The following is a 13,997-nucleotide window of genomic DNA, read 5'->3' as shown; positions in this document are numbered from 1 at the left end:
ACTGTTACACCATATTTACCCAGTCAATCTTTATTTAAGAAACATGCTCCCTGAAATAGATCCACTTTGCTCCTTCTGTAATGCTGTAGATGAATCTGCCCCTCACCTTTTTCGGGAATGTGTCCACGCTGTATTATTGGAGAAAATGTTGTTTGTACGTACATCCATTTTAACTAGTTTTTCTTTGCTTTATAAAGACGTTTTATTTGGTTTTCACAGTTTTGATAACTTCAGGTAATATTTTCTGATTGATCTGTTTATTTTTCTTGCCAAGTTTTTTTTATACATATGTGTACATTTGTCTATAAAGCCCCTATTTGCATTTTTTTGTAAAGACTTGAAATATTATTTAAATACTCTTTGTACCTCCAACAACTCCAAAGCATTGAAAACCATTGCACTATGTAATGAATATAATGTCTTGGCATTATTGTAAATATATATATATATATAATGTCTGACGCAGTTGTACATTGAAGGGTCCCCTCAAAATAAATCTCCAACTGATTGACAAATTCACTTGTGAAATGGACTACCTCATGATTGGATTATGATCAATAATAAGGTAGTAAACAATACATTGTATTCTAAAGCCGCTTTTTGAATGGTCTTATCAATGATTAACTCTTCCGCCACAAGAATTATATATATAATTTTTTAATATTTAAAGACAACTATGTACAATTATTTCATCATTATATATTGAATTATTGTTATATGAGGGGCTTTCTCAGCAAATATTTGTATCGATTGACAGCCCTAATATATATATATATATATATATATATATATATATATATATATATATATATATATATATATATACACATACATACATACACACACGCACACATATACACACACACGCACACTTAACAAAAGAGGTTGATTTATCAAAAACTCAGATTTTATGGGTGCAAATATATGTGAACCCCTTCAGTTAATAGGGTATTGCACCTCCTTTCGCTGCAATTACCACAACCAAATTGTTTCTGTAGTGACTAATCAGTCTCTCACATCTGTTTTGGGGGATTTTTGCCCACTCCTCCTTGCAGAACGCAGCCAGTCAAGTGAGGTTGGATGGGCGTCCGGCATGAACTGCCTGCTTCAGGTCCTGCCACAGCATTTCAATTGGAGTCAGGTCCTAACTTTGACTGGGCCAAACCAAAACACAAATCTTATTCTTCCCCTGGAATGCTTCGGTCATTATCATGTTGCATGATCCATTTTTGGCCAAGCTTCACAACTGATGCCTTGAGGATATTTTCCAGGATTTTACAATATTCCTCAGAATTCATGATTCTCTGGACTGTGGAGTTGTCCAGGTTCCAAGGACGAAAAGCAGGCCAAGATCTTAATGTTCCCACCACCATGCTTCACTGTTGGGGGAAGGTTCTTATGGTGGTATGCAGTGTTGACTTTTTGTTTTGGTTGTGACCAAACAGTTCAATTTTGGACTCATCAGACAACAGAATGGATTTCCAGAAAGCTTCAGGTTTATCCAGGTACACTCTGGCAAAGTTAAGATGGGCAGCATTGTTCATTTTTGAGAGCAGAGGCTTCTTCCAAGCAACCCTCCCATGAAAGATATGTTGACGGAAGTTTCTTCTTATTGTGGAAGCATGCAAATTTGTCCCAGATGCAGCAAGAGAGGTCTGCAAATCCCTAGATGTTATGTTTGGGTTGGCTTTTACCTGAATTATCACTTTTCTTGTGGCTCTTGTGGATATTTTAGAAGGTCATCCACTTCTAGGCAGTAATTTGTAGTAATTTTCAGTGCTCTCCATTTGTAGATGATCTGCCTCAGGGTGGACCGAAGGAGCTCAAATGTTTTTTTAGATTAATTTAGAGCTTTCCCCAGACAAATGTGCTGTCACTACCCTCTTCCTGAGGTCCTCTGAGATGTATTTTCCTTTGGGCATGATTGACCTGTATGGGTTCACTTTGATAAGGCTAAACTGAACTGATTGATCTCTGTTTCAATCAGTGCTGCCCAATTTCTTCCCTAAAGAGCTCTCATCATCACCAATTTTGTCCCACTTAATTGTATTTACCTGCTCGTTTTAAGCAATGCAGCTCAGGGTTGACTAATTTTGCACCTACAAAAGTTTACATAAAAATAGGTTTAATTGAGTTTTGACTACACATTGATTTCCTTAAAAAAAAAAAAAAAAAGGATATGGAATTGATACACACCTGTTATTTCATATATATATATAAAAAAAATGTGGGTTCTGACTAAATAAAGAAATAATGGTAAAACAATAGGAAAATAATTAAAAATGCTCAAGAGGTTCACATCAAGCAGCACTCCATCCATCCATCCATCCATCCATCCGCACACGCACACGCAAGGGAATTTAATGGCAGAAGAGGTAGGATGTGTTGGATAAATATAAAAAGACTAAACTGTGACTTGCACATACAGTGAGGAAAATAAGTATTTGAACACCCTGCTATTTTGCAAGTTCTCCCACTTAGAAATCATGGAGGGGTCTGAAATTGTCATCGTAGGTGCATGTCCACTGTGAGAGACATAATCTAAAAAAAAAAATCCAGAAATCACAATGTATGATTTTTTAACTATTTATTTGTATGATACAGCTGCAAATAAGTATTTGAACACCTGAGAAAATCCATGTTAATATTTGGTACAGTAGCCTTTGTTTGCAGTTACAGAGGTCAAACGTTTGCACACACTGCAGGAGGGATTTTGGCCCACTCCTCCACACAGATCTTCTCTAGATCAGTCAGGTTTCTGGGCTGTCGCTGAGAAACACATAGTTTGAGCTCCCTCCAAAGATTCTCTATTGGGTTTAGGTCTGGAGACTGGCTAGGCCATGCCAGAACCTTGATATGCTTCTTACAGAGCCACTCCTTGGTTATCCTGGCTGTGTGCTTCGGGTCATTGTCATGTTGGAAGACCTAGCCTCGACCCATCTTCAATGCTCTAACTGAGGGAAGGAGGTTGTTCCCCAAAATCTCGCAATACATGGCCCCGGTCATCCTCTCCTTAATACAGTGCAGTCAGCCCTGTCCCATGTGCAGAAAAACACCCCCAAAGCATGATGCTACCACCCCCATGCTTCACAGTAGGGATGGTGTTCTTCGGATGGTACTCATCATTCTTCTTCCTCCAAACACGGTTAGTGGAATTATGACCAAAAAGTTCTATTTTGGTCTCATCTGACCACATGACTTTCTCCCATGACTCATCTGGATCATCCAAATGGTCATTGGCAAACTTAAGACGGGCCTTGACATGTGCTGGTTTAAGCAGGGGAAACTTCCGTGCCATGCATGATTTCAAACCATGACGTCTTAGTGTATTACCAACAGTAACCTTGGAAACAGTGGTCCCAGCTCTTTTCAGGTCATTGACCAGCTCCTCCCATGTAGTTCTGGGCTGATTTCTCACCTTTCTTAGGATCATTGAGACCCCACGAGGTGAGATCTTGCATGGAGCCCCAGTCCAAGGGAGATTGACAGTCATGTTTAGCTTCTTCCATTTTCTAATGATTGCTCCAACAGTGGACCTTTTTTCACCAAGCTGCTTGGCAATTTCCCCGTAGCCCTTTCCAGCCTTGTGGAGGTGTACAATTTTGTCTCTAGTGTCTTTGGACAGCTCTTTGGTCTTGGCCATGTTAGTAGTTGGATTCTTACTGATTGTATGGGGTGGACAGGTGTCTTTATGCAGCTAACGACCTCAAACAGGTGCATCTAATTTAGGATAATAAATGGAGTGGAGGTGGACATTTTAAAGGCAGACTAACAGGTCTTTGAGGTTCAGAATTCTAGCTGATAGACAGGTGTTCAAATACTTATTTGCAGCTGAATCATACAAATAAATAGTTAAAAAATCATACATTGTGATTTCTGGATTTTTTTTTATAGATTATGTCTCTCACTGTGGACATGCACCTACGATGACAATTTCAGACCCCTTCATGATTTCCAAGTGGGAGAACTTGCAAAATAGCAGGGTGTTCAAATACTTATTTTCCTCACTGTAATTATTGCTCAATGGTGCAGTTTAAACTGTTCATTAGATGGATGGCCTGAGGGAAAAAACTGTTCCTGTGTCTGACTGTTCTGGTGCCCAGAGCTCTGAAGTGTCGGCCAGAAGGCAACAGTTCAAAAAGGTAGTGGGCAGGGTGAGTGGGGTCCATAGTGATTGTTCTAGTCTTTTTCCTCACTCTGGAAGTGTACAGTTCTTGAAGGGAAGGCAGGGGGCCATCAATAATGCTCTCAGCAGTCCAAACTCTCCTTTGTAGTCTTCTGATATCCGATTTCATAGCTGAACCATACCAGACAGTTATTGAAGTGCAGAGGAGAGACTCAATGACTGCTGAGTAGAATTGTATCAGCAGCACCTGTGGCAGGTTGGACTTCCTCAACTGACGAAGGAAGTACAACCTCTGCTGGGGCTTTTCCACAATGGAGTCAATGGGTATCCCCACAATGGAATCAATGGGGTCTCCCACTTCAGGTCCCGTGAGATGGTAGTGCCCAGGAACCTGAATGACTCCACTGCTGCCACAGTGCTGTTTAGAATGGTGAGGGGGGGGTCAGTGTTGGGGTGTTCCTCCTAAACTCCATGATCATCTCCACCATTTTGAGCGTGTTCAGCTCCAGGTTGTTTTGACTGCACCAGACAGCCAGCTGTTTAACCTCCCTTCTGTATGCAGACTCATCTTCATCTTGGATGAGGCTGATGACAGTGGTGTTGTCTGCAAACTTCAGGAGCTTGACAGAGGTGTCCTTGACAATGCAATCATTTGTGAACACGGAGAAGAGTAGTGGGGAGAGCACACATCCCTGGGGGCACCTGTGCTGATTGTACAGGTGCTGGAAGTTAATTTCTCCTGTTTCACTAGCTGCTGCATGTCCGTCAGTAAGCTGGTAATCCACTGACAGATAGACGTGGGAACAGAGAGTTGGTGTAATTTAGTCTGGAGAATAGCTGGGATGATGGTGTTGAAAGCCGAACTGAAGTCCACAAAAAGGATTCATGCATATGTCCCTGGTCTGTCCAGATGTTATATCATGCAATACCATGCTGACACAGACCTGTTGTAGTAGTAGTAGTCCTTTATTGTCACATAGTCACAAGTACCACTGAAATTGGCCAGTACCAGTGAAATTGGCCTGGTTGTTTGGTCTACCTAGCAAATTGAAGGGGATCTAGAAAGGGTCCAGTGATGTCCTTCAGGTGGGACAACACCAGTCTCTCAAATGATTTCAGGGTGACAGGTCTGTAGTCATTAAGTGATTTTTGGTTTCTTTGGGACAGGAATGATGATTGAGCGTTTGAAGCAGCATGTGCTTTCACACTGCTCCAGTGATCTATTGAAGATCAGAGTGAAGATGGGGGCCAGCTTGTTAGCACAGGATCTAAGACAAGCAGGTGAAACACTGTCTGGGCCCTGTGCTTTCTTTGTCGTTTGTTTTTCGGAAGACACGGCACACCGCTTCTTCACAGATGTTCAGTGCAGGTTGAGTAGCAGGAGGGGGGTTACAGGAGGTGATGGTGTTTGTGTGAAGTGAAGGTCAGAGTGGGTGTGGGGTGCGAGATTGTGCCTTTAAAATCTACTGTAGAACACAATCAAGTCATCAGCCAGTTGTTGGTTCCCTACAGTGTTGGAGGAAGGTCCCTTGAAGTTAGTAATGTCTTTCAGGCCACTCCACACTGATGCAGGGTAGGTAGCTGAAAATTGTTTTCATTATTAGTTTTATAAATCACACTGGATCATGTTACGACCTGCTTTTTCTGCGGTGTGAAGCTGTTGTCAAAACACTAAAAGGGCTTAACTCAATAAATAAAATGTAATAAAAGCTTGATTTAAATGGAAAGAAATATGGCATAAATAAATAACTGTCTAGTTATATTCACTGTAGTAATAACAATAATAAATCAATAATAATTGTATAATATGTAGGCAATATCTCACATCAGTGATGCTCTGTTGTGCAGCGCTTTGTTTGACAAATTATATTGGATTGTGCTCTGAGGATCTGTACAAAAGTACTTTTTATAACAAAAATAATGCAAGTTGAAAATTATTTGCTCTATTTTCATTTGAGAATGTTTTTTTATACATTTATTTATTTACACTCCCTTTTGATGATAAAATTCATTTAAAGGAATATTTCATCCAAAAAAATAATAATTCTCTCATCATTTACTTGCCCTTATGTTGTCTCATATGACTTTCTTTTCTGCAGAACACGAACAAAAAGATATTTTAATGGGTATATGTGGTTTTGTTGTCTGTTTAACACCTTAAACAGGTGTTTAATCCAATTAGTGATACAATCAGCTTTTGGTGAGAAGAGAACAGACCAAAATATAACTTGACATCACCAGTCTCCTTGGGCAATTATGATTTCAAGCTTGATTACACTTACTAGCATCATCTAGTTCTCTGTGCAGGCTTCAAGCACTTGGAAGTGTAATTGAGCTTGAAATCAAGGTTGTGCCAAGAGACTGCGATGGCAAGATTTACAGTGAAAAAGGAGATACACTTTTGGTCTGTTCATTCCTAAAATTGATTAGATCGCTTCAAAAGACATGGATTTATAAGACTGGCACCAGGATGACTACGCAACTCTGCGAGAACCAAGTCTTATAAACTGTCACACAGAAGAACATCTCCACATGAAAAAAAACCACACCCTACTGAGCAAGGACCATAAAATGCAATTCTCACCCACATCTGCCCCACCCTTTTACATACCTCACTTCAGGTAATTTTAGAGTCACCTAAAACTAAGTAATGACTTATCCTTTTCTGTAATGCAAGAGGTTTTTTGATCATAAATGTTTGGTATCATTCAAAAGGTCTGGTACTATGGTCTCATCCCCACATCCGATAATATCTGGTAATACAGTTTTAACAATGTAAACAAATACTGGCAATTGCTTAGGGGTGTGTTTACCTCATGGGTCTTTAATCTAAATTACCTCCAGTATGCAGATAATGTATGACCCCAGGACTTCCAAACCTAACCACTCCCAAAATGGTCCAAAATTTAAGGAAATGCGGAAATTGTTCAGGGAGTCTTTAGTCCGATTATCCCACACAATTGATGTGCGTAGTTTTAATATAGGTCTCTGTAGCCAGAAAAGATTGTGTGTAGTTCCCCTACCAGGTAAATACAATTTGAATGTATTGTGTTTTGTAAATGTTTGAATGGAATGCAACTTTAATTATATTATTATGCTTGGTTCATTGATAGCTTTTAGTTTGATTTATTATTTTAATTGGATTGTTCGAACGTATTACTATTACCTGGTAAAATAAATGGTTACTTTTTGATTCATTCTGAAAGACTGTTTTCTAGTATATTTCTTATTAACTACAAATCTATGGTCAGAGTTGGCTTAACTAAGCTACTTCAGAAGTATCCCATTAGTTAAGTATGTATTAAAGGCTAAACAGCGAACCGAGACTCTATAAGGATTTAGCCAAGTAGAATTAAATGGGAATACTAAGAGTAGGACTGAGAATCTGTAAAACAGAATTTAATTGACTGGGGCTAAACGGTGAGTCAAGAATCTATATGAAATTAGCCAAATAAGACTAAACAGATAAAGCCGAGAACCTATAAGAACTTAGTCTAAAACTTACTAATATCTGAAACTGATGAGTTTTGTAGTTAAAGGACCCATGTCCGGCCAGCACAGGACCTGAATAACATTGAAATAACAAATGCAGTCTAGAAGAGAGAATTACTAAAAATAAGATACAAAACTTCAATTCAGAGCATTGACACATCAATGAGGTTTTTCATAATTGGAGTCAGATGAAATAAAGAAAAGAATAAATGATAAGATTAATAAAACCTGTAACTGAAATCAAATAATCAAAGTATCATTTAAATGCACACGTAAAGACAGAACACGCAGGAGACCTTCAGCCACACCATTGGGCCAATATGTGGACCTTACAGATTAAACCACTGGAGTCTTATGGATTACCTTTGTGCTGCTATTACGTCTTTTTAGGAGCTTGAAATTTGGTCCCCATTCACTTGCACTGTAGCCATTAAGTGATTTTTGGTTTCTTTGGGACAGGAATGATGATTGAGCATTTGAAGGAGCATGTGATTTCACACTGCTCCAGTGATCTATTGAAGATCAGAGTGAAGATGGGGGGCCAGCTTGTTAGCACAGGGACATAATTTCTCCATTAAAATATCTTTGGTTGTGTTCTGTGGAATAAAGTTAGTAGTTTGAGATGACATAAATATACCATCTACGATCACGTAGGAGAAATAAGTCACTGGTATATATTATAAATATATTAAGCAAACAGTGAGTGGGCCCCTTCATATATATTCACAAAATATTTTGCTTTATGATTTTAATCACATTTTAAAATTGCAAAATTTCACATTCTATCAATTTATATGATGTCATGAAATAGCAAGTTTAATAATACAAGCTGTTGTCACGGTTTGAAATTTCGTACACATTTTTAACAAAACAATTCACAATGTAGGAACCTAATAATGAAATTTGGCTCACAATTAATGGTGATTATGACGATTGATTGCCTGTTTTAGGGCTATGATGATTAATTATCTGTTTTTTTGGTGTTTCACGAATATGAGGATTAATTACCATACAAACTCACTATGTGTGCTTCATGCACACAACAAAGTCAATTATACAAATTTATCTTGGGTCAAGTAATAAAATAACGGTATATGATTTTCAGGCTTCAAAAACGAATGAATGACAAAAGTATAACATAAAATAAAAATATTTTAATGCTCAAAACGTCTAAATAACTAAAATATATCTCTTATTTGTCCGATTTACTTTTGATCCATTGGACTTTTTCAATTTTTTGTTTTCTTTTGCTTCTTTTGTAATCCAGCCAACCTGTATAGTTATTATATTATATTATGCAATAGTAAAATATTTCTGCCTTAAATTCTTCACTTTCACCTATTATTTTAAGGCTCTCTGATTAACTCATAAGCCCGAGAAAGAAACCAGAAAGGGTCTCACTGCGTGTTATTAACACTGCGTGAATAAACCCACAACGACCATGGGCATTTGCCATTACATGACCGTTAAGAGAAACTGGAGCGCTTTGCGTTCACAAAATGAATACGCAAGCCTCTGTAGATGGCGTAGAGAGCATCTTCACATGCTCTCAAGAGAGCTGCTCTTGTGATGTCAGCGGTTCCCTGAGATGCTCGGAGTTCAACTGAGGCTACGTTTACAATAATCCGAATACATTTGAAAACAGCGTTTTTGCTCTCAGTCCGTTTTCAAGCGTTTTCCAAAAGTTGCTCGTCCACACTGAAACATATGAAAACCTTTAAATCATGTTACTGTGCAAGCGGAAAATCCCCATTGCATGTACAGTCTGAAACACAATTGTCCTCATGTTCCGTCGCCGGACACCAATTCCGAGCCTGAAAACGCAAACTTTTGAAAACGGGTTTCAAAGTTTTTGAAAACGATGACGTCATGAGCACGCGTATTTCATGTTCGGTCTATAGGCATGAACTTCGAGAACAGACCAACATGATATCACCAGTTGCAGTCCTTAAAAAGGTGGCATGCTTTATAGTCCAGGGTCAATTGTAGTAATAAAGCAACCTCATCATCCATCCAGACAAAATTGCTTGATGCTTTCACCATCTTCATTGTTTGTATTCACCGCTCTGTGAAAGAATGCTTATGCATGCAGGCACATAGTGCTTCATTACAAAGTGACATTGGCAACTACTGGCATGCATACAGCGTTTTTAGTCATTGTCATGGATCCATATGAACGGGGATCGTTTTCACAATGTTGTTGTCTGTACGTGAAACTTTTCAAAAACGCAAAGGAAAACGTTTTCCGTTTTTAGCATATCGTTGTAACTATATTAGTGTGGACAAGGCATGAATGAGACACAAGTGCTTAATCAACTGCTTTTTATTTAGTAAAAGGGCCTTGGTGCTTCAACACTACACAACTCTATCACTGGCGAGTGAAATGTTATTATTTACTTGCCAGTGGCTAATAACAGATGTTTTTTGGTTGCACAGTGTGAAACTTACTCGCAATGTAGAGGGCTTTCAAGTAAATGAAAATGATCATTTTTGGGTGAACTATTCTATTAAACTGTCAAATACAGAATTCAGAAGAACTAAAACAGAAAACAGAATGTGAAAGAGTAAAAAAAGAATTTGAAAAGTATAAATCAAATGGATTTCAAAGGGCCCTACATGTTAACACGCAGAGATGCTTCTGTTCATGAAAAAGAACCTGCCCCTTATATTTGCAAAAGAATACTTATTGATTTTGTGTGAAATTTTAGGTTTTTGACCAATGTGAGTGCTAAAAATGACTCTGTTTGATAGTGTCTTTTGATTAAATGAAACATTTCAGTTGCTGAAACACATTGTCCTCAAATCATCAGTCTCACAATATTGTAATAGGAAATGGCAATAGCTACAGGCAACAGGTACTGCATCAACAAGTAATGAAAAGGAAATATCGTATTCGTACCCCTTCTCCAAAAAATGGGATCCGGACAACCTAAATAATAATAATAATAATAGTAAAATAAATTACTTCAAATCATGTTAAAAAAGAAAATAATTTGGCATATTTAAAAACATTATCACATCAAAAAACCCAGGTCATAATTTTTGTAGCCATTTACAAGTAAATATAAAAAAATGTATAGACATTATTTAAGAGTTCTTCTAAACTGAGGAGTAGAATTGATTTTAAACTAATTTATTAATTAGAAGCATTGTTTTCTGATTTGAGATTCATAACAACACAGCATGGAGCATAAATGAGTCTGCCATTTCTGTGCAATAAAGATTAGCTTAGCTTGTGTGAAAAGGTTTAGACCCCCACCTGTCTGTGAAGGTGGTCTTGGTGCTCTTGGGTACATCTGTCCGGCACTATTCAGTACCATACCCTGTGCAGCCATATTAGCCACTGGGGGCATCATCGACACTGAAGGATTATTCATTCTCATTCCACCTGGAAAAGAACAGCATACATATTTCAGCATAAGTGTATTTCAGTGCACTAATGATTATAAAACATACACTCAGCACTGAAAACACATTATTTTCACATTATTAATATTTCAAGCTAGTTGATAGCAGTGAATCATATTAACATATTGCCCCTATAACTCCCATAAATCACTTAAAATATTTAACAACTCTTAGCCCTACTGTGACCATTGGTCTACAATAAATGTATTAATTGCTAGAAGCCTTTTATCAAGATTGACATTTGTGCATAATTACCCTGGCCCTGCTGCATCGGGAAGCCAACATCCATCCTCATCTGCCCAGGAGCAGCGAGTGGTCCATTGACCCTTATTTCTTGACCTCTGTTCTGACCAACAGCAACATTAATGGCTCCTTCACCTGTTACAGACCAATAAACACATTGGCGGATATAAAATTGGAGAGAAAAAAAAGGCTAAATTCAACATTATATTTAACAAAAGAAATTATAATTCATCTGACACAGGCTGTATTGAAAAAATAAAATGCTGAGGAGTCTATGCAATGTGATGGATATTTGCAAAAAGAATGCAGTTTGTGTCGAGTAACGTGACACTATGCGAAGGTTGGTCACTTAGAGGTCAGTTCTGCTAAAACGAATTGCTACAATTATCCTTTTAAGCAATATTAACCAGTGAGAACTGTAATAGTTTTGTTTGCTAACTGTGCTGGGAGGGCAGGATGTTGAAAAATTAGAAATCGTCAGCCTGTGGGGACAAATATTATTTATTTATATTTTTGATGCCATATCATCAGCAATGGCTATATTCTTGGCAAAGACAACAGTGTTCAAATTAAACAATGTTTACAATAGTTTGACAGCTACAAAAAAAAAGTTTCAGTTTAGTGAGTAATAGGAATTCTAAAAGTTTTCCTGGAGAGACCTTTTTTAAAAATATCCATCAATATATTTTCTGAATAAAAGCGTTTTCTAATCTCATATAGATATGGACATTCTATCAAAATAGGTTTTATACTCAAGAAATTCTTACATAGCCCTTTCAATAAGTATGAATGAGTGAGTCTTGAATGATCAATTCAACATCTCGTATATACAACCTGGTCATATCTATTTTCAAAGAGGAAATAATAAACTCCTTGATTTAGTACTGGGTTCACTTCATGTAGTTTGTTATATATACATTCATTCCATTCAATTTGTTGTGAATGTACATATTCAATATGGGTTTAACATCAGCTGCTGGTACATTACATACGGTCATGTCCAACTGAAGTGCTTCCTTAGCAGCTTTATCTGCCTGTTCATTGCCAGCCAATCCCATATGGCCTGGTATCCAACAAAAGACAATATTAAAATCTTGTATTTTTAAGGAGTCCACTTTTACTATTATGCTAATAATTGCAGGGTGTTCTGCTTTCATAGCATCGAGTGCTTGCAGGCAGGATTTAGAATCTGTACAAATTAGAAAGTGATGTTGATGTTCCTTTTCTATTTGTTCTAAAGATAGTAAAAATGTAACGTTGTCCAGGAATACACTTGCCAAAATGTTTTGGACCAATCACTACTTCTGCCGATACATGACTGTCTGACTTTGAACCGTCTGTGTACACTGGTACATGAGATGGTAAGCTACATCTTATATCCAGGAATTTCTCCTGCTAGACGTTTGGATAATTTATCTTTTGAGTATACTGAGCCAGGTTCATCATAATAGTTGTTTTTTTAATATTCCTGGGCGGTAGGCCACAGATGTGTCAATGTTAGGATATCCAGATTAATGTCCATGTTCTCTATGTGTGGTTTTATGCAAATTCCAAAAGGACTGATGTACCTGGGTCTGGCTTCATACAGGTGTGAATGTTGTGGATGAAAGACTGAAAGATATGCTGGGTTATTTTCATTAGCTTTTAGTTTAACTGCATAGTTAAGGGACAATTTCAGCCTTCTACTATATATAGTGATGGTTCTCTTGCTCCCGTATACAAGCTTTGGGTTGGAGAGGTCCTAAATGCTCCTAGTGCAAGTCTCAATCCTCTATCAACATTTTAATATACAGGTATGACTTCCTGACAGATTCATAAACTGTGCTCCCATAATCCATTTTTGATTGAACTGTGTCCTATAGAGTCTCAAAGAGTACTTCACAATCTGCACCCCATTAGATCCTTGCCAACACTTTTATAATATCTATTGTTTTGAAGCATCATTTTCCACAGCATTTTTAAATGAGGGATGAAAGATAGATCCTAGGATCCTTTCCTAGGAAAGTCCTAGGAATTTTGTCTCCTTTATGACTTTTATAGGTTCCCTTTCCAAAAAGAGGTGCATAGATCACAAAATACAAAAACGCATACAGTTTTTGATTTAGAAAATTTAAATCCATTTTGTACTGACCAGTCATATTATTTATACATATTTGTAGTTGTCTCTCAATTACGTTCATATTTTTTCCTTTATAACAAATGCACACATCATCTACATACAGGCTACGGAATATATTTGGACACTTTTGAACACTTACAATCCCATTCATTTTAATGCTAAAAAGAGGCACTCCTGATTCTTGTACGTGCAATTCAGATACCATGTTTCTGTCTTGAACACGAAAAATTCTATTAGATAAAAAATTGGAAATAAAAATGGGTAGATATCCCCTGAAACCCATACAAATATTTTAGAATGCCATACCTCCACGTACTATCAAAAGCTTTTTCTAAATAAAAAAATAATGCTACTACATGTTCTTTTTTAATAAAACCATCTCGTACAAAAGACTCTAATCTTCTTATAAGGTGATCAAGTACTTTTCCCTCGTCTAAATCCACATTGATATTTACCGATCTTTTGGTCTTTTTCCAAAATCCACACCAGCCGACCATTGATCATTCATTCCATGGTTTTAAATAGGCAGCTGGTTAAGGCTACTGGGCGATAATTGTTTGGGTCAGTATGATCTTTTCCTGGTTTAGGTACTGGTATAACGATTGCTTC

General features: G+C 37.5%; 1 protein-coding gene across 2 annotated transcripts in view; it reads right to left on the bottom strand.

Moving 5' to 3' along the window:
• The window catches only part of LOC127628876 (nuclear receptor coactivator 6-like), a 41,399-nt gene that overhangs the window by 12,203 nt on the left and 15,199 nt on the right, over nt 1-13,997 (bottom strand). For both annotated transcript variants that reach the window (XM_052105827.1, XM_052105828.1), the window contains exons 4-5: nt 11,282-11,404; nt 10,878-11,006 (exon numbers count right to left, since the gene is read on the bottom strand). In XM_052105827.1, the coding sequence (XP_051961787.1) occupies nt 10,878-11,006; nt 11,282-11,404 (252 nt within the window). The remainder of the gene's footprint in view (nt 1-10,877; nt 11,007-11,281; nt 11,405-13,997) is intronic.

Source organism: Xyrauchen texanus, chromosome 35 (genome assembly GCF_025860055.1).
Source record: "Xyrauchen texanus isolate HMW12.3.18 chromosome 35, RBS_HiC_50CHRs, whole genome shotgun sequence".
Lineage (NCBI taxonomy): Eukaryota > Metazoa > Chordata > Actinopteri > Cypriniformes > Catostomidae > Xyrauchen > Xyrauchen texanus.
Note: the sequence above shows the minus strand (reverse complement) of the source record. Positions and strands in the feature narration are given on the sequence as shown.